Consider the following 20,078-nt stretch of genomic DNA (forward strand, 5'->3'; position numbering starts at 1 on the left):
ATTTGATTAGTTTTAATAAACTTATAAGCATGATTCATTGCCAACTATGTGTGAACAATGTTTTATGATTGTAAATTGTGCATAATCTTTATAGTTAAACATTGCTATTTATTTGTAAAAAGATTAAGATATTTACAATATTTTTAATTAAAAAAGCATGTTTATGTTTACAATGAATGAAATTGATCCTTAAGAAATGGTCCTTGATTGCTTAATTTTTATACATTTCTATAGTACCAACCAATCAAAATCGTTTTTGACCGTTATTATATTTTAGAAATCATTTAAATTTATTTTTTTTAAATCTCAATACTTAAGATGCATTGTGTATATATACGCATTTATAAAACAACCGATAATAAACGCCGCTTTAAAAAATGTATGTTTCAAGTTCTCACATATTGTTATTTTGCTATTAAAAATAATACCCTATTATAGGATTTACCAAATAGTGATCGCTAATCACGAAAAAATAGAGGGCGCTGCTGTATCAACTATACCCTGCTTACCTTGACGGCCGCTAGAGTGATCTAAGGCATATATATATGCATATACATATACAGAAGTGTTAAGTACATAATGCATATAACATCTTTTATATGCATTAAAAAAAGGTGACGACTAACCTGGATCTTAGCAGGAATAGAATAAGTTTCTCTTAATAAATAATTTTACGCTATGTTGAAACCAAAAGCTCTTACACAAGTTTTGAGTCAGGCGAATACAGGTGGTGTTGAAAATACTTTGTAAGTTATAAATTTAAATATTAAACTTTATAAAAACTTGGTCACGTTTATTAACCTAAACATAATATTGTTAAATGAATCATAATATATCACTTAATATATATTTATACAAGTAAAATGAATTAATTATTAATTAATAATTATTAATTATTATTTATTATACTGTATTACAAAATTATACTTGTGTATTTTATAAACAATTATGGTAAATTTTATTTCGCTATATAATAAATAACTTCTTGTAAGAAATTAATAATGAATAATATTACAGGTTGCTCAACAGAGATGGTGGTTTATTAGCGTATAGTGGCTATGGAGATAAAGATGCTAGAATAACTGCTGCAATTACAAGTAATATTTGGTCAGCTTATGAAAAGAATGGAAGAAATGCATTTAAAGAAGATGAATTACAATTTGTTTTGATGGATTGCGCGGTAATCATATAATTTATATTAAATTATTTTATGAAAAGTAGACAATCTATCAGAGTAATATTTTGAATAATTTTTTTAAATCTAATGTATTGTAGTCTATTATTCTTAATATATATAAATAGTATTCTGAAAAGTATTAAAAATACTACAAAATTATAAAAACGAATGGAGAGCAACTTTTTTTTCCTAATAATTGATTATTTTTTATTAAGAAAATAAACATAAAATATTTTATAATTTTCTCATATATATGAGAACAACACATATTTGTATTTATCAAATTTCAAATGTAAGCTTTTAAAGAAGCACTGCAACATTGTAATCTTAGATTACATTTGGTAATTCATGAATATCTTATTTCAGGAAGGCAAAGTGGTGATTACAGAAGTAGCAAATTTATTATTATGTTTGTATGCTAAAGAGAATGTAGGATTTGGATTATTAAGAGAAAAAGCACAAGCACTTGCTAAATATCTTGATCGACCTTTGAAAACAATTGCTAATATGCCATGAATAAGATTTTGTATATAGTATACAAATTACTACTTAAGATACTACTATAATAATTACTGTAATGTTCATATTTGTATACATCTTTAAATCTTTATAATTTGTATTATATGTATATATAAGTACGTATATTAATAAATAAGTTTTCATATTTTAATATTTTTTCGTATTTCATGATAACTATAATTTATTATTGGTAAAATCATATTTATATAATATTTATATGAAAAAAAGGTCTTAGTGATAAAGTAAAATATAGCAAAAATTTTGTAATAAGCTTTTTATTTAATTTGGATAATAAAAAATGCAAACAATTAAGATTGTAATTTACTATGAATGTATAATTTATTTTACAAGTAATATAATGCAACAATAGAATGTAATGAAATTATGCTCACATACTTAAATCAAAATTAAATGTTAGTAATGTCTTTATCATAATATTTAAGCATGAAAATTATCTTTTGCTCATAAAAATGGAAATGATTATATAATAAATATAACCTTTGCACTAATTATAATTTACAGATAATTGCACTAATATATAATAATCATTGCATCTAAAATTACTGTGACTATTTTATCAGCTGAAATTTCTCTGAAATTATTACTCAAATTAATCTACATCTTATTTTGTTTATATTATCAATAAATGTGCAATGACCATATAACGATGTTACTTGTGAATTTACATGCAAGTACGCATGTATTATAAATATATAAAAAATCTATATATTTTTATTTTTATAAGTATTAACTAGCCAATTATGCACATTAATTCAGTGATTATTTTTGTTTTATTATATTAACTCTTAATCAACTATTTTGTTGTAGTATTAATGAAGTATAATTAGAATTAATATTAAATGTTCATTCACACATTAATTTGTTTACTTGTGCATTATTTGTATAGTTATAAATATATACTTGTGTATAAGTTTAAATACAAATTATTAAACGATATTTCATATTATAGATAAAATGTAAACATAGACCTTTTTAATATAATGGTATTTTAAAGTGAATTTTGATATTATAAATATTAATTTTTACATCATTTTCGTATTAAAATAATAAATTCCGAATGCTATAACAATAATATGAACTTATCCTTATATATATATATAATAGTTACTATAGAATTTGTAAAAAGTCTTCTATTATCTATTCTTATTTACCTTTTAAATCAAGATATAAATATTTCATAAATCATGTAATTATTTATTAAACATATATATAAACTATAAATATATTTAAATCGGAATCTTTCATACGTATACATAATTTCTAAAACTATAATATTGCGATAGTACATAATATAAAATTCCATGTGAAATATTTAAAATATATCTTGTGTAAATAAAATATATAATGTCTTCTACAAATGTAATAAGGTTCAATTATTACTAGCTCAAATTTATCTCAAAAAAATTAAGTCGAAACATAAATTCGTTTATTTCTATTTATTATGATATTTTTTATGTTATTACTTTTTTTTACATTTCTTATAAATAATAGTATTAAAGTGCTATTTTTATTATATATAAATACCACACCCTCATATTGAAAATTTAACTATTGAATTTATATTCAGTCCAGGAATTCATTTATAAACGCATAATTTTGAGAATTACTTAAACTTATAAATATAAACATTAATGGAACTAATGGCATATATTCAACTAAGGAAGAAATTAGTTGCATTAAAATATACATGAAAATCGGATTAATAGTAATGGTCCTAAAGTTATTGACGAATTACTATTTTGTTTCTTAATATATTTGTCATGAAAGTTACTGATATTGTGCAATCAATACTTTTATCAAAAGTATTACGATCATCTAAATATTTCAATTTTTGAGGTTAATAAATCTAGTGTTAATATTTCTTATTACATTTCTTTTCAATGTAAAAACGTAATTTACTGCTAATGTCATTGATCTGTTATGTCTTGAAATATTAAGATTATACATTTATTGGGTTTGCTAATAAGTAATGTGTCGACATGTTCAGTAAAAAATACTGTATACAATGTTGTTTGTTTAGATATAAAATACTGAAAATTCCGCCGTTACTTATTGGCTAATCCAATTTATGTGATATTAATTATATTTAGAATAATATGTTTTATAGATACATATACTTATTTTTTTCTTATTTAATTTCTAAATATGCATATATTGTCTAGGATGATTTTTTTAGTAGGCCTGGAACAATTGACAAAAAATGTCTATTGCAAATTTTCTCAGTATTATCGCTACTGAGGATTATATATGTATATGTGTACGTACATATATTGTACGAAGTCAAAAATTAATCAAACTTAGAAAAATGAAGTATGTGTATAATAATTTATTAACCCTTTTATGATTTTATCTGTTATTAAAAGGACAAATATATATATGCTACATATTCTGCATCATTAATAATTATTATTTTTGTGATATTATAATTTTTTTGAATGTTTACCTGTTTTATAGCATAAGGCCCAACATTGTGATCTTAGAGAATAATGTAACAAGTTATTTTCTTTAAAAATTTTTTATTGTTTCAATACTAATATGTATCTGAAGATTACTTAACACGTTAGTAGTAAACACTTTGATTCAGATACTGAAAGTTATAATGCTAGCTATATAAATATCATACATTATGTTTTATAGCGGCAGTGCAAGGTAAGTAATTTAGAGAATCTTATGATACAATTACAAATAAAAAGAAATCTTGTACAAAAAATTTGGTACAAAAGGATAAACTATGCACTACCACAGGTATATCTACATTCTTTGTAGAAACTTTTTATGAAAAAGATGACTTCCGTAAACACTATTATCCATTAAACTACTCAGTAAAGCTAAAACATAACTTTAGCTATCGTTAAACAACTTTGGTTATTAGTAACATATTTGCCATTTTATCCTTAGTATGTCTCCTTTGAAAGCAGATCACTGTAATGTGTTTAAAGAAAAGAATAATATCTTCCTAGAATTATTTTAATTGTTAATTTTTATAAAATTGTAAAATACTGAGTAAGTGAAATATCATCGATGAAAGTAATATCTTCCATTACGATAAGTTAATGAGAATGTACATGTCTTCATTAATAATGAAGCTATAATACTTTTCATTGTAAAAGTTCCATATACAATATTGCTAAATAATAAATATCGATATAAAATATAATTATAATTTTTAGAGTTTTGCATATTATTTGTTTGCTAAATTATAATCATATAGAAATGAAAAACTTGCAAATGGAGACTGTATAAATCTTAAAAAATAAACTATTAACTAAAAAAACAGATACAGTCTTCGTCTTCTTGCTGCACAGTTGATCTAATTAAAGGAGGCAAGAAGGGATAAGGGACGGATTTAGATTACATGCGTGATCCCTTCTGTTGTAAGACCTAGAATATAACCCCATAATTCAAATATTTTGATTGTTGGAAATGAAAAAATAAAAAAGAATAAAATTATCAATCTTTATACAATTTTAAAACCATTGATATTTTATTATATTATTTTAAATTTCCTTTTGATATAAATAATGTATAATATATTATTATTGTTCAGCCTCTGCTATACTGTTGCTGTACAGAATTATTTTATATTGCAAATATAATTTATAAATTTGATTAAAAAATAAGAAATGTACCAAAATATAATAATACAGAAAGAAATAATAAACTTCATAATCTAAATTGATATGTATGATTTTCTAGTAATATTTAAACATTTAACAATAAGATTGAAACCAATAATATTGTTACTAATAAAATTATTTATTTGTTTCCATATTATAATGTGTATTTCTTAGTCGTAAATAATTTCTTTACTAAACAATGTTATAATTAAATAAATAAGCATAACATGTAATAAACTAATTGTAACATGCATTATTAAATCATGCAGGACACAGGGCAAATAGAAACCAAACCAATGAAAGAAAAAATCTTTATTAAGATAATAGCATGCATTACAATAATAATAATATGATACATACAACAAATATCAGAGGCAGAACATGCTCATGCAAATTGAGATGTAAAAACTTTTGAATTCAATTCTATTAAAATCAATAAAATTCCTTCTTTATAAAAAAAATTAATATCGCGTGATTTCTTAATGTTAAAATCATATGTAAAGTTATATCTTGACAAACAATTATATAAATGAATATTTTATGTTATGTATAAGATTTCAAGTTAATTTTCTGATTTTATTTTGATAAGTAATTTTATTTTTCTTTATTTTAATTTTGTGTTGTGTCGTATAGTTATTGCAAATAATGAAATATGAGATTTGTAAATATCAATATATGATAATATAAATAGAATGATTAGGGGCAAAAAGTGTTATTTTAAGAATTGCATATAATATTAATTATCTTTGGCCATTATACAATGTATAAATACATATAAAAAAATATATTATTACTAAAATTGTATATTGAAATAAATATTCCAAGAAAGGTGGCGCTTAAGATAATACTGATAAAATATATTTTATTCATTGATGTGCATGTAGATATGAAATTATGCACATTTGGATATTTATATGAATTTCTTTCAAGTATATCCATTTAATAAAAAAGCTACGAAGAAAATAATCGTCATATAGTTTTTGTAGTAGAATGAAATATATTGAACGTAATATTCGTTCAATATACGAATTACATTATACATAGCTATTTTGACTAGAACAAGAACTTAAATAGAGGGTATGGGAAAGTGTACCTTAACACGATCAGTAGATTTCTGTTCCTTACTATTGATTTGACTTGGTCCATTTTCACGACTCACCACAACTAGGAGTTCAGCATTGTGATTTCCATAATTATATGTGGTGTTGAGATTGATTAGCTAGAAATGAATAATCATATATCAAAATATAGAATGCATTCTATATTATATAGAATTTTGTTTAATAAAATAATATAATATAAAGGAGGTAAAATATTTAAATATAGAAGTTCAAATTTGTTACGTTATTCGATTAATTGTAAATTGTTTTATTATATGTTTATTATATGTTTAATACCTGTTCAAATTTCCACCCATCAGATAATGTTGACATCATCTGTGTTATTTCATCTTCATGACTTTGCAATACTCTATAGACATATTTCTTAGAATCTTTTAAAGGTTTTGTATCTCGCATTACAATGCGTTCCTTAACTAGTCGAATTAGTTCTGTAATATTATAAAATTCTGCTTCTTCTAATACACCTTCTTCGGTTAAGTCTTTATTGATAACCAATTTACCATGTCGTAAATAATTTAAGATAGGACTAAAATATGTTGGATCACGGTCTATTAAGTAAGCACCAGTTTCATCCTACAAAAAAAACTTGTAAATCACTGTACTATATCACTAAACACATAATTTTATTGATTTAATCAATTCACATTGTTCAATCCAAGGTCATAATTATGTTCACATTGTATAAGAAAATCAAACACAAATTTTTAAATGAATAATTGGCATGAATAATTTTTTTTTAATGATTTTCACCAACAAAATTGCAATAGAATTAACTAAAAAATAATATATATTAATTATGTAATATATATATTAATAAGGTAGCATGGATAATAATATAATGGTGTATTTTTTTTAAAGTTCATCATATTGCCACAATGCTGTTGGCCTCAAATTTACGTATATAGTATAATATTTATATGAAAGATTAGAACACGATAAAAAAATTATATTAAAAATTTTTAATTATATTTGTTACTTTAGTTTCACTTAAAATATGCAATGAAATTTCAATAATCAGTTTCAGTTACAAATAACCTCACAAAAAGAACTAACCCTGTCCGATATAAGATCCGAATCTTCTTGACAAAGTCGATAAAGAAATGAGTTAGGGTCTCGACCCAACGTAGTTTTTGAAGTTAAGAAATACGTCCCGCCCACATTTAATTTCACCCATTGTATATTACAACGTTGTTGAATGTTATTTTCTGTCATTTCGTGTGAGTTCTTCTCGCTAAAGTTCGCCATGTCCGCTTTGACATTCGTATATACGTATTCATATATATATATATATATACATACAAACTGTGCACAGATTAAATTTCTAAAGAAGATTGGCATCTCTCATTGTGTAAAAGTGAAGATATGACAGATGTACAAGTTTCAAGCAAAACCGTACGCAAGTTGCAATAATTATTCGATAGAGGCAGTGTTAGTTTTCTAGGACGCTTTACTAGAGTTTTTTATTATCCTAGTCTTTCTTAGTCTTTATTTTAGAAACCTAAGTAATCATGTTTTTATTTCTAATCAAGATAGATACTTCTTAACCTGGTTATAACCTAAGGCTTTACATCCTTAAAGTATATGTTATTATTACATATACATTTAAGAACTTCGTAGAAACAAAACATTGCTAAAATATTTGTCTTTCCCTTCCTCTATTTGTTTTATTATGAAATATATTCTGAATTTAATGAATATGTTCCTAGCTTGATGCTTAAATTTAAATCTCTATTTAGTGCTTCCCATTTAAATAATAATCGTATTTCGAGTTATGTCGATTTTTTGACGTCTGCACTCGAGAGTTTCGATACGATTAATGGAAAGCATTGTAGAGATAAGTGACAATAAATACAGATACAAAGCGCCCTCATGAAAAGTGTACTAATTTTCAAGTGGCAAACGCGCTTAACCATTATCTTCGACAAATGTTTTCTTCCTTTGCTAGCTCTGCTGACCCGCTGGCCTCTGCTGACAGAGAACCGGCAAAATGGACGGTATTGTATTGAACGCGTCCGATCGTGTCTTAGAAGTGATTTTCTCTTATCTAGATTTGCACACTTTAAAAAATTGTGCATTGGTATGTAAAAGGTGGTATAAATTTTTAAGAGATGAAAATAACGATGTATGGAGAATTCATTGTAGTAGAACATTAGCTCAAGAGGCACTTAGTTCTGATTTATTATCATCGGTACCCACTTACAAAGCGAAGCTTCGAGCATATTATCATGCTTGGAATCCGAACGATTGTTCGCGTAATGTTTATATTAAGTCCAATGGATTTACATTGCATAGGTATGTTTTTTAATTAAATGATCGAATTCTCTTGTTTGTAATCACTAAATATTTATTTTATTTCACTTCTATTATTTTATAACACTTTGTAGATCTTTAACTGTATCATTTGAATTATCAACAAATAACCAACAAGTGTTTACTTTTTATTTTTTATTTGTCATGGGAAATTTGAAATATGGAATATTTGCTTAAATAAGTATTCTTAAATAAAAGGTTTTTTATATTGTGATATCAAAGCCATTATTTAAAAAGTTATATTTTTATACTATCATTGTGTATTAATGCGTGAATTACTAATCATTAGATTAATTAAAATATTTTTTTAGGAATCCAGTTGCACAAAGCACAGATGCTTGTAGAGGTAAAATAGGTTTTCGGCATGGACGTCATGCATGGGAAGTAATATGGGAAGGACCATTAGGTACAGTAGCTGTTGTAGGTATAGCTACAAAAGAGGCGTCTTTGTTATGTCATGGATATGTAGCTCTGCTTGGTTCTGATGAACACTCTTGGGGGTGGAATCTCGTTGACAATCATTTATTACACAATGGAAATGCACAAGGGAGTTATCCATTACTTAATAATGCTCCAACATACCAGGTGAAAGTTCTTCTTAATCAGATTATAATAAATCAATAAAATGATATAATAAATAATTAAATTAATAAAACTGTATGTATCATTTTAATTTCAGATAGGAGAAAAAATCAGAGTCATACTGGACTGTGATGATAACACATTGTCATTTGAAAAGAATTATGAGTTTCTAGGTGTAGCTTTTAGAGGTACTACTTATGATTTTTTTGTTACTATTTTATAATACGATTAATCATTTTACAAAATTTTTACACAACATTCTATATTTGTTATCAATTAATCAGCATCAGATTTCATTTTACAACTAACTGCACAGGGCTACCAGATAGACGGTTATATCCATCGGTTTCTGCAGTATATGGAAATTCAGAAATATCAATGGTATACATAGGGCCACCTCTAGATGGCTAACGTTTTACTTCCAACAAAAAGATATATTTGAATACTTATCCAAAACTACATTCTGCAGTTTGCTGCAGAGCTTGTGGCATCTTATATCGACGTATCTACGTTTCAGTAGATCTAGCACACTAAAAGATATTATTCTCTTATTAGAGAATGTGTGCCTACTAAATTACGTGGTTGGTAATACTGTAAATAGTTAGTTTTAATATTGTATTTTAGATGGAGTGTTATAAATTGCACAACATCATTAAATTATTTCAATTTTTCTTTTATCAGATCCATTATAAGGTCATATAATGATCATGATATAGGATAAAAGTATTTTTATGAATTCCAACCATATAATTTCAATATTATACTGGAACTGAATTTAATATAAATTTTTATCGTATTTTGGCCAGTTTATAAAACACTAAAATTACTATTTATTCGAATAACAATTGGTTTAAAATTGTCTTACATCAAAGAAGTACATTTTACTTTTCTAAAAGTGTATTATTTACTAAAAAAATCACATAGCATATTTAATAATTAATTCAAATTTTAGAAACGAATTAAAATATCACTTAATTTTTTATATTTGCATATGGTCAATTCATTGAACATAGATATTACATTTATTTGATTTTACTATAAATTATGGCATTAAAATTTCATATATTAAACTTTTAATTTATTAACTTTTAAAAATTTGTTATATTTGAACTTTATTTTCCTTTTTTTTCTGTATATTTATTATGTTTATTTTACGTATTTAATAATTTATATTTTCTTTTATTTATTTAATATAAGTTACTTATACTAGAATATATGTATGTTTTATATATTTTATCAGTATTATTTACTTGTTTTATATATCGTATATATAGTGCAAATATTGAACAACTATAATTGTTTTATAATTTATTATTCAAGCAGTCTGACTTTGTGTATATAATACTTTTGTTTTTCACAAACTAATGTATAGTTTATTTATACAAGTTTAATTTAAGAATCTAATATTTAATATATTATTATTTAATTTATTTTGTATATTTCTTTTTAATTATAACTATAATATCTATGTTATCAGATACACTAGTCATTGCCCAAGGAATGTATTTTACTATTTCCTGTTTGACTGTATGCAAGTATTGTAATATTATACAAATTTCATAATAGTTCACAAAAACGAAATTTAATAAAACAAACTGTTTAAAATAATGAATCTTTAGAACGATTCCTTAACTTATATAAATTCAGGGTCTTTGTATGTTTATAAAATTATACATTACAAGTATCTCTTATAGTTCTTATGGCCTGTAAACTATTTGTATATACACATACATGCATATATATCATAGAAAAAATATGAGATTTACATATGAACATATTTTCCGCAAAGTGTGTTAATGTGTCCTGATTAGGATGTATGTGAATTTTGTAAACACATAAATAATATTAATCCCAATTAATATTTATTAAGTATTATCAAATAAGTTTAAGCACCATCACAGTTGGCCCTATCTATTTACATAATCGTTAGTTTCGATATATCTACATTCCATTTTATATTAACGGTCATCTATATCGTTATACAATTTAAAAATTTTTTCACCATTTAATATAGTACAATTTGATAAAAAGAAAAGCAAGGACAAAGTTCTCTATACGAAAATATTCTGCATTGATCTATGCAATTTATCTTATTATGATGTTTAGTGGCTGTAGTATTTATTTATTTATTTTTTGTATTATTTAATTAAGTTTATTCTTATTTAAGCTCACACAGTATTAATATGAATGGATACCATAATATAATACAATACAATGTTATATTTCCATTAGTTTTCAAAGTCTACCCTTAGATCAATATTAATTTATAAAACAAGTGTAATTTGTGATACTTTTGAGTTTCTATAGAATACCCTAGAATGAATGATTACTTAATTAAAGAAGTAATGTTAGTAAAATAGATTACATGAACAGATTGTGAATGTGATAATGCTTATTGTGCATAGCAAACTGTTAATAAGTTCACTCCTCTACCTCAGAAACTATACATGATTTTGGATGAAATCTTTAGATAAATTGTATTATATTATTTTAATTATTTTATTCATATCAGCAACCAAAAAGAAGCTACATAAAATCCGTTTTAACATAATGTAAATATGATGTATAAAATTTGATACCACTATTGTGGTTAAATGCATAAGAATATTTCACATCTGAAAAAAGATTCTAATATGCTTTTAGCATCTACATTGTAAAAATTCTTGTATTAAATACATACATGATTTGTCATCACAAACTATTTGTCTCTGTTAAGTAATTATGAAACAATGCTATTTTTATTATGAGATAATACTAATATTTAATTTAGTAAAAGCTGCTTCTAGAAATTATTATAGCCAAATTATTTATAATGTGTATATATATATATATATACATATATTTATTTATTTATTTTACTGAGAGAGATATCATAACATTTATTGAGTGTAGTCAAAAGTAGCTTTTCTAAATTTTTATACAAAAATGTGTACAGAATAGATGTATGTAAGTTACACAGGGTGTCCTGTAACTAATGATACAAACGAGTAGGGGTGATTTTACATGAAAAACTAATTTTAAGTCGAAAATATATAATAAAATTTTTCATATAAAGTTTTGTTTTCAAGAAAAATAAATTTGAAAATTTGTAAAAGTACGGGTATACTTAGAAAACAGAGCCTTATACGAACGAATTTTATTTTACTTTTTCGATTTAGTTTTTCATGTACCATAGAATCATCCCCGCATGTTTATACCACCAGTTAGGTGCACACGCTGTATATGTATATGTATAGCTAAAGTTATATATATCAAGATTAAATTGTATTATTTAATTAAATCGTAGAGAGATACTCTAAGTTTTATCCGAAATAATTAGACGTTTTTGGGAAAAAGCACATATAAAAATAATTTTATTATATACTAAAACTAGTGTGTGTAGTTTTAGAAAATAACGAGGTTATATATGAATCCACAAAAGGCAAATAGTTAAAATATGAGATTGAAATTTGATCCGTTTTTAAAGTATGCTTTTCTTTCTACAATAATGCTCTTATTTATTCGTTCTTTTTTTTCCTTGTACTTTGAAAACTAATGCTATTTTATCGGATCTAATCTACAGATCAAATTACAATTTTATATCTTACTACTCATCTTTTGTAAATTCATATATTAACTTGTTGAAGTATGAAATTCTGATTTCTTTCATATTGAAACAGGTCAGTATAGTTATTTTAGGGTTTAACTAGTCATTTCACGAATTTACGGATTTCACAAAGTAATGCTACATATATATATGACTATATAAATAGAGTAATAACATTAATCATATATACGCACACATTTGAGAAATGTAAATTATTTTTTAATTTTAGTTAATGACATTATAAGTTAATGAAACATAATAAGTTTATGAAATATTTTATACATACTCCAATAAGATTAGTGTTCATGCCACTCAATGACAATTTTTTGAATATATCATATATGACTCTTTATAAGATGTCGCTACGTGTAGTTTATCGCAATCAGCAATAAAAAAAATGTGTGTTTTCTTTTGTACAAATAAATCGTTGAAAAGTATGGCGTCATAGTTTATAAACCTGTTTTATGGATTAGTTTCAAGAAATGATATTTTGAATGATACTTTGATGACTGTCTATAAAGTTTTCATAACTTGAAATACCGAGTGTAAAATACATTAAATTTATATATAAACATCTTATTAAATTCTTAAGCTCTGAAAGTGAAGTGCATGTGTATATGGTTATTTAATGGATTTTCCAAAATCTTATAATTCTTCATAATATATATGAATATTGTATCTATATGCATTGAAAATATTTGAGAAAGAAATAATTTTCAAGAAATTGTCATTATGGCATCACCAGCCCCTAAATCTCCTGAACAATCAGAACGAAATAGAAAATATGATCGACAGTTGAGGTATTTAATAAATAACTGTAAAATTTGTTAAATATTATAAACAAATTTTTCATAATTCATTTAAAATTTGTATTTCTTCCATATTTACGTATATGCACATATAGATACCCAACATACACATATTTCTTATATTTTTCTTTTATTGTATACGTTTTATCTTTACTTTCATATATTCATTATATTATGTTTTATCAAATTTTTAGGTTATGGGGAGATCATGGTCAAGCTTATTTAGAAGCGGCACATATTTGTCTTATAAATGCTACTGGATTGGGAACTGAAATTTTAAAATCATTAGTTCTTCCTGGCATTGGTGCATTTACTATTGTGGATGGAAAAAAAATAACAAATGAAGATATTGGAGCAAAGTACGTGACAAATATTTAATGTACATTTAAATTCTATTTTTTTCTTTTTATTCATTCATTGGATTTATCTGTTTAGCTTTTTTCTAGAAGCAGATAGCGTTGGAAAATCAAGGGCTCAAGTTGCGACCCAGATGTTATTAGAGTTAAATCCTGATGTCAGAGGTGATTATATTGATGAAGAACCACAACAAGTTTTATATAATAGTCCGGATTTTTTAAATAACTTTACAGTAGTAGTTGCTACTTCATTAACAGAAAAGTAAGTATTACACTAAAAAATTAACTTATTAGGTACTTAAATAATTAATGAAAAAATATTTTTTTTTTTATATAATTTTTATAAAAATTTTTCTAGGTGCTTAGTCCTTTTGTCAAGACGACTTTGGGAGCTAAATATTCCCCTAATAGTATGTAGGAGTATAGGCTTCATTGCTTATATGCGAATTCAAGTAAAAGAACATACTATAGTGGAGACACATCCAGATAACGAGACACCAGATTTACGTTTGCATAAACCTTTTGGAACTTTAAAAAAGCACTTAGATTCTATCGACCTTGACACATTGAGCTTCAAAGATCACTCTCATATGCCATATGTTGTTATTTTATATAAGTATTTATCAAAGTGGATTTTGAATCATGGAAGTTTGCCAAAGACTTACAAAGACAAACAACTATTGAGAGAAATGATTAAAAAAGGAATGAGAAAAGATGAACAAGACGTATTAAATACTGAAGAAAATTTTGAAGAAGCGATTAAAGCTGTAAATACATGTATAAGTTGTATTGAAGTTCCTGATAGAGTTAAAAATATTTTAAATGACGAATGTTGTATAAATCTAACAGCAAAGGTATTATTAAAAAAAGTTTTTCTTTTGAACTTACTATTAATTTAAATTCTGCAATAAAAATATTTTAACTGATGTCCTAATGTATTTTAGAGCAGTCCATTTTGGATCATTGCTAAAGCAGTAAGAGATTTTGTTGATAATGAAGGTTGTGGTTCGTTACCGTTAAAAGGAACTTTACCAGATATGACAGCTGATACAGAGAAATATATAACTCTACAGCAAATGTATGATTTTAAACGAATATAATTGATTAATATAGTGTTTTTGAATAATCACATAATATCTATAATATTAGTTTTGGTTTCGTCTACTTTTAGTTACCACAAACAAGCATTAGCTGATGTAGAAGCAGTGTGGAGACGCACACTACAATTGCTACAACAGCTAGGTAAATCTTCAGATTCAATATCTGAGAAAGACGTTAAATTATTTTGTAAATATGCTGTAGATATTTATGTAGAGAGAGGAACTTGTATAGCTGATGAATATGATCCTAAAATTATTAATACAAATAATATAGGTAAGCAACAAAGAAAAAAAATATATTTTTTTATGTTTTTATTTTTAACTTTTTTAAGATATCACTTTTATGATATACAAGAATATATTAGATGTAATCATTATATGTACTTTTTTAGTGGACAATTTGGAGAATCCTGAAAGTTTAATGGTGTATTATGTTGTACTTAGAGGAGTTGAAAAGTTTCAAACAGAATATAATTCATATCCGGGTGAGTTTGATGATCAAGTCGAGCCTGATATTGTGAAATTAAAGGTTTGTAACATTATTTTAATTCAGCATAGGATATAATATTACGAGAAAAATGCAATATTAATTATATTATAGGCTTGTATTACAAAATTGTTAAGTGAATGGGGGTGTGGATCGTTGGCAAAAGATGATTACGTTCATGAATTTTGTCGATTTGGTGGCGCTGAATTACATTCGGTTTCTGCATTTTTGGGTGGATTGGCTGCTCAAGAAACTATTAAATTTATTACGAAACAGTATAAGCCTCTTCATAACACTTTTATTTATGATGCTGTGACATCAAATTCTAGTACATTTTTTGTTTAGAAATAACTATTTTAAACACACGCATATACATATATATAAATATACATCTGTATTAATTGAAGAATACAGTTTTGTAGTTAAGTGTTACCTTTATATTTTAATTGTCACCAGACACGCGCGTTTAAAAATTTTTTACCGAACTTTTACACCTTCTTTAAAGAATTGACGAAAATTTATTAAGATATAAATTTACTATTAAATTAACTTATTTTACAAGAACAGATATTATTGAGAAGTATCTATGTATATATATTTTTTTAATACATTAATTAAAGGTATTCAATTTTTTTTTTGAAAAAATGTGTATTTTGTTATTATGGGAAAATATATCTAACTCGAAAAAATCATATCTATTTCTATATTTCAAAGATATACATTTGTTTATAGTTATAATTATAAAAAGTAATTATTTCAAAATCATTTGAAATTACTGATTATGAATATTATATTAAAATCTAATGATTACATAACTATATACATAAATATATCAAATAATTATTTCTAATAATCAATATATACAGTCAAATTATACGTCAGATTAATCTTCTTTTTTGATCGCATGAATTAAGTATTTTTTTGTACAAAGAACCTAAATCAATTTAGATTTTGTCCATGCTGTTCATGTTCCCATATGTTGTTCATCAGAATATCTGATATTGTGCTAGTAACGCATAAATCACTATCCAGAAAATTAAAGTAACAATAATAGAAACAAGAAATATAGTTTTGAGTTCATGCCAGGGATTTTCTGGTATACCATGGGTTCCCCAGTTTTTGCAACCACTGTTTTGACATGGTATACTTCCTGGTTGCACAACTGTCAATGTTGCGACACTCTGTGTCGGTGCGACCACGTCCATTTCTTTTAATTCCATTGCATTGGTATTCTGAACATTTGTTTTAATACTTTCAAATATTGACGAATTATTGTTGTTTATCTGTAAAAAGAAGAATAATAAATATTTCCCTAATATTCGTTAGAAAGTAGCTAAATACATATTTTGTCTATAAATTCTTTATTTTTTTTGCGGAAGACTAAAAAAGATGTTAAAATAAGTTTTATTTATAGGATTATAGGTGTTACATAAAACGCCTAAGCTATTTTCAGTTTATATTTATTTAGTTTATATTATTTTTAGTTTATATTTTAGTTTTAGTTTAGAAAAAATGTTAAATTTTTTTCTTTTTTTTATATATAGACTGTAATTAAAAATAGAAAACAAATAAGAGAGATATGTAAACAAGTTTTTTTTCAATAACGATATTACGTGAATAGCTATACAAGAATACAATTTGTAATGATTATCTAAGAATCATAAATGAAAGGAGGTAATAGGATTACGTGGGTATCTGGAATTGGTTTTTTTCGAGGAAGAAATTCTTCAGGAATTGGTGCCGGTTGATAAATCGAAGTCATTATTTTCGTCGGGTCAAAATATGGGTAATCCCACGCAGTTTTAGATGACGATATAGTCATTAACTGTAAATAAAGTTCTATTTCAACGAAGTAATCAATTTACAAATCGATTTAAAAGTTAAATAATTATTATGCATTAGTGCGTCATTGAATAAATTTTATAGTAAGAATACAATGGAAAGTATTTTTATCAAGAAAGACATTTAAAATTATGATGTCTAACGTCAGCAGTGTAGTCTTAGGATTTTACATATTTACATTATTTGCAATTTGCATTAAAATTTCGTGAACGATAGATATGCCAATTTTATATCTTAAAACTGCTAATACCTTGAAATATCATTAAATATTACTTGAAAGGCTTATTATGTTCACTAGAACTAGGAATATAATCTCCGAAAGTCGGTAAAAATTCGATAGGTATTCATTTGTAAGATCTATTACGATGTCAAAATGAAATCGATCTTTTTTGTTCAAGGCTATATTTTTTCTTATGCGTTATCATTTTATTCTGCCTATATAAAAAATAAATTTACATTTCGAAAAAAAGAAAAAGAGAAGATTAGGACCTTTTTATATTTTGTTATATTACATCATTTATATATTCGGTATAACCATTATCAATAAATAATGTTAAAAATAAATCGATCTATTAATTTTAATAATTAATCGAAAGTTTTTTATCGTTTTATTCGAGGAAATATACATTCACATTTTTTTTAAACATGTGTATACGTGTTTATAAAAAAATGAGATAAATCATAATAGATACATCTTGTCCTCTATTTTATATTTCTTCACGTACCTATATCACATTTTAATAAAAAAGAAAAAAAAACACGATGACAATCTCCGTTAAATCCTCCATTAATTTACCGATCACGTAGTAATTACTCAAACGGTAGAGATAAATATCGATTCATATTAAAATCACATTTTTATTACGTTAGCATCATAACGATGTTCACATTTTTTTGTAGAAATTTTATTTGTTTTATAGTTTGAAGATTAAGATCAATTTACTGTAGTCACGAAAAACATTATCGAATTACAGATATAAAATGTACTTATAACTAAAAAAATTAAATTAAAAAATGTGATTATAAGCTTTGATCACTGTGATTGGAAAACTAAAATTCTTTAGTTGAGAGCAACTGTTAGCAGTCTAATAATTCTTATCTGCCTCGACCTCTGGTACCTCTTTATCAATTATGTTTTCTTTTTAGACGTATGTGTATTGGATTAAATATAGATAAATATTAAGTTTCCGTAATATAGGCTTTTTTCTTATAAACGCGTAAAGGATTCAACTGAAAACTACAAATCAATTAGAGATCAACTGGTTAACAATAAAAAAAGTAGATTCGTTTAAAAGTTGCGCGTTCGCGATAACGTTATTATAAATAAGATTGTACTGTTTAATTTTTGCACCTGAATCGAACGCTTGTTCCAAAACGATTGAATCTAATTAGTTTTCCTTCGTCGCAACGATGCGTTCACGATAAAATATTCATGGTAGAAATATTTATTCATCTAACATATGTGAATTCCCTGTTTGTTGTGACCTTGTGGCGTGTAGCCATGCATAGCACACACATTTATATAAATTGCCTTATAAACATCTGGTATAATCATTAATCATAAGAATATTATTCTATTACGATTTTAAAAATAATTTAATTATAGGATATATTATTTTCAAAATATAAACAAGAACAGGAAATTAAATAGAAATAAATATTAAATATATGTCGATCTTACCTGTTGCGGATGCCAGGTACGTTTAAAAAAAGTCCTGAAACACTTCATTTTCATTCCATTGAATTAGTCCATTATTGCGTAAATTATTTACAACATTTTTTATGGCCTTTATTTGAAGATCGTAAATATTATTAATTTATTTTTACATTAGACTTAACGTGAATATCGATTAGGATCATAAATCAGTTGCTTCAATGATTTACACGATTTTCTTATTATTCACTATCATTATATTCAAAATTATCTCGTTATATAAGAATATCGCAAAAGGCTTTCATCAACCAATATCCTTTACTCTTACTATTCGTTTACTGAATCGTACAACCTGTTGAATACCACATATTACAAAATCATTATTGTGAAAATCTTGATCCTTTTCTTTTCGTTTTATTGACGCAATACATACAATGCAATACTTTGATCACTTCTTTTGAACAGGTTTTTGTCATCGCGTTTTTTAAATTTCCCGCTTTTTTGTTTAAATTATAAGGAACGCGGTCATTGAACGTTTAATTCACAATTAGCAAAGTGACTTCAATTTATGAAACTTTATATTTGAAGCACGTGTAGAATCGAAATATTAACAATAATCATTACGTTGAAATCGTGTTTAATAATGTTTTTAGTCTCTTGAATTGTGATTATACACGCTAAATGGACACGTTAACTTTTCGAGTGTATATTGAATTCTTCAATGACATTCCATGCCGCGCCTTAGATTGTGAAAGTTCTACATATACGATATATTGAAAAATTCAAAATTTCTAAAAAGAAAAGTAAGGGGTATCGTTTTCTGTAGATACGTTACTGATTATCTTTTGACAGAATATAATTCCAGTTTTTACCAGCGTAGGCGCTGTAATATGTTTC

At 25.1% G+C, this 20,078-nt stretch overlaps 5 protein-coding genes across 8 annotated transcripts; 3 read left to right on the forward strand and 2 right to left on the reverse strand.

Moving 5' to 3' along the window:
- The first annotated feature begins 558 nt into the window (after window positions 1-558).
- On the forward strand, window positions 559-1,793 carry LOC122513567 (ragulator complex protein LAMTOR2 homolog). Its single transcript, XM_043629977.1, has 3 exons — window positions 559-746; window positions 1,018-1,180; window positions 1,544-1,793. The coding sequence occupies exons 1-3, from the start codon at window positions 679-681 to the stop codon at window positions 1,691-1,693; spliced, it is 381 nt and encodes a 126-aa protein (XP_043485912.1). The 5' UTR covers window positions 559-678; the 3' UTR covers window positions 1,694-1,793.
- Window positions 1,794-4,216: 2,423 nt separating this feature from the next.
- LOC122514196 (BTB/POZ domain-containing protein KCTD5) lies at window positions 4,217-7,731 on the reverse strand. 2 transcript variants are annotated; one of them, XM_043630860.1, is made up of 4 exons: window positions 7,509-7,731; window positions 6,732-7,028; window positions 6,428-6,553; window positions 4,217-5,098 (listed from the first exon to the last, which is right to left on the reverse strand). In XM_043630860.1, the coding sequence occupies exons 1-4, from the start codon at window positions 7,698-7,700 to the stop codon at window positions 5,069-5,071; spliced, it is 645 nt and encodes a 214-aa protein (XP_043486795.1). In that variant the 5' UTR covers window positions 7,701-7,731; the 3' UTR covers window positions 4,217-5,068. The 2 variants fall into 2 exon arrangements, with proteins under 2 accessions (XP_043486795.1, XP_043486805.1); XM_043630870.1 differs by lacking the exon at window positions 4,217-5,098 and adding an exon at window positions 5,632-6,285.
- A 247-nt stretch (window positions 7,732-7,978) lies between these two features.
- Window positions 7,979-10,183, forward strand: LOC122514182 (F-box/SPRY domain-containing protein 1). Of its 2 annotated transcripts, none has more exons than XM_043630853.1 (5): window positions 7,979-8,032; window positions 8,401-8,747; window positions 9,077-9,350; window positions 9,445-9,535; window positions 9,664-9,778. In XM_043630853.1, exons 2-5 carry the CDS (start codon window positions 8,443-8,445, stop codon window positions 9,756-9,758), a joined length of 765 nt encoding a protein of 254 aa, XP_043486788.1. In that variant the 5' UTR covers window positions 7,979-8,032; window positions 8,401-8,442; the 3' UTR covers window positions 9,759-9,778. The 2 variants fall into 2 exon arrangements, 1 of the variants encoding a protein (XP_043486788.1); XR_006302991.1 differs by lacking the exon at window positions 7,979-8,032 and adding an exon at window positions 10,029-10,183 and having other exon boundaries at window positions 8,054-8,747; window positions 9,664-9,928.
- Window positions 10,184-12,945: 2,762 nt separating this feature from the next.
- Window positions 12,946-16,117, forward strand: LOC122514168 (NEDD8-activating enzyme E1 regulatory subunit). Of its 2 annotated transcripts, none has more exons than XM_043630845.1 (8): window positions 12,946-13,006; window positions 13,937-14,101; window positions 14,189-14,360; window positions 14,457-14,952; window positions 15,043-15,176; window positions 15,270-15,472; window positions 15,591-15,727; window positions 15,800-16,117. In XM_043630845.1, the coding sequence occupies exons 2-8, from the start codon at window positions 14,083-14,085 to the stop codon at window positions 16,028-16,030; spliced, it is 1,392 nt and encodes a 463-aa protein (XP_043486780.1). In that variant the 5' UTR covers window positions 12,946-13,006; window positions 13,937-14,082; the 3' UTR covers window positions 16,031-16,117. The 2 variants fall into 2 exon arrangements, with proteins under 2 accessions (XP_043486780.1, XP_043486771.1); XM_043630836.1 differs by lacking the exon at window positions 12,946-13,006 and adding an exon at window positions 13,032-13,733 and having other exon boundaries at window positions 14,178-14,360.
- Window positions 16,118-16,524: 407 nt separating this feature from the next.
- On the reverse strand, window positions 16,525-19,866 carry LOC122514208. Its single transcript, XM_043630884.1, has 2 exons — window positions 19,209-19,866; window positions 16,525-16,968 (listed from the first exon to the last, which is right to left on the reverse strand). The coding sequence occupies exons 1-2, from the start codon at window positions 19,260-19,262 to the stop codon at window positions 16,672-16,674; spliced, it is 351 nt and encodes a 116-aa protein (XP_043486819.1). The 5' UTR covers window positions 19,263-19,866; the 3' UTR covers window positions 16,525-16,671.
- Between the last annotated feature and the right edge of the window lie 212 nt (window positions 19,867-20,078).

This window comes from Polistes fuscatus, unplaced genomic scaffold (assembly GCF_010416935.1).
Source record: "Polistes fuscatus isolate 324 unplaced genomic scaffold, CU_Pfus_HIC Scaffold1, whole genome shotgun sequence".
Classification (NCBI taxonomy): Eukaryota; Metazoa; Arthropoda; class Insecta; order Hymenoptera; family Vespidae; genus Polistes; species Polistes fuscatus.

Coding starts and splice junctions, on each gene's coding strand:
- LOC122513567 (XM_043629977.1), top strand. CDS start 679: ATGTTGAAACCAAAAGCTCTTACACAAGTTTTGAGTCAGGCGAATACA. Junction 747..1,017: donor GGTGGTGTTGAAAATACTTT/GTAAGTTATAAA, acceptor ATAATATTACAG/GTTGCTCAACAGAGATGGTG. Junction 1,181..1,543: donor TTGTTTTGATGGATTGCGCG/GTAATCATATAA, acceptor ATCTTATTTCAG/GAAGGCAAAGTGGTGATTAC.
- LOC122514196 (XM_043630860.1), bottom strand. CDS start 7,700: ATGGCGAACTTTAGCGAGAAGAACTCACACGAAATGACAGAAAATAAC. Junction 7,029..7,508: donor CGGATCTTATATCGGACAGG/GTTAGTTCTTTT, acceptor TTTTTTTTGTAG/GATGAAACTGGTGCTTACTT. Junction 5,099..6,427: donor AATCTACTGATCGTGTTAAG/GTACACTTTCCC, acceptor GTTATATTCTAG/GTCTTACAACAGAAGGGATC.
- LOC122514182 (XM_043630853.1), top strand. CDS start 8,443: ATGGACGGTATTGTATTGAACGCGTCCGATCGTGTCTTAGAAGTGATT. Junction 8,748..9,076: donor AATGGATTTACATTGCATAG/GTATGTTTTTTA, acceptor ATATTTTTTTAG/GAATCCAGTTGCACAAAGCA. Junction 9,536..9,663: donor TCTAGGTGTAGCTTTTAGAG/GTACTACTTATG, acceptor CTAACTGCACAG/GGCTACCAGATAGACGGTTA.
- LOC122514168 (XM_043630836.1), top strand. CDS start 13,666: ATGGCATCACCAGCCCCTAAATCTCCTGAACAATCAGAACGAAATAGA. Junction 14,102..14,177: donor AATGAAGATATTGGAGCAAA/GTACGTGACAAA, acceptor TTATCTGTTTAG/CTTTTTTCTAGAAGCAGATA. Junction 15,473..15,590: donor TATTAATACAAATAATATAG/GTAAGCAACAAA, acceptor GTACTTTTTTAG/TGGACAATTTGGAGAATCCT.
- LOC122514208 (XM_043630884.1), bottom strand. CDS start 19,262: ATGAAAATGAAGTGTTTCAGGACTTTTTTTAAACGTACCTGGCATCCG. Junction 16,969..19,208: donor GTACCTGGCATCCGCAACAG/GTAAGATCGACA, acceptor TTCTTTTTACAG/ATAAACAACAATAATTCGTC.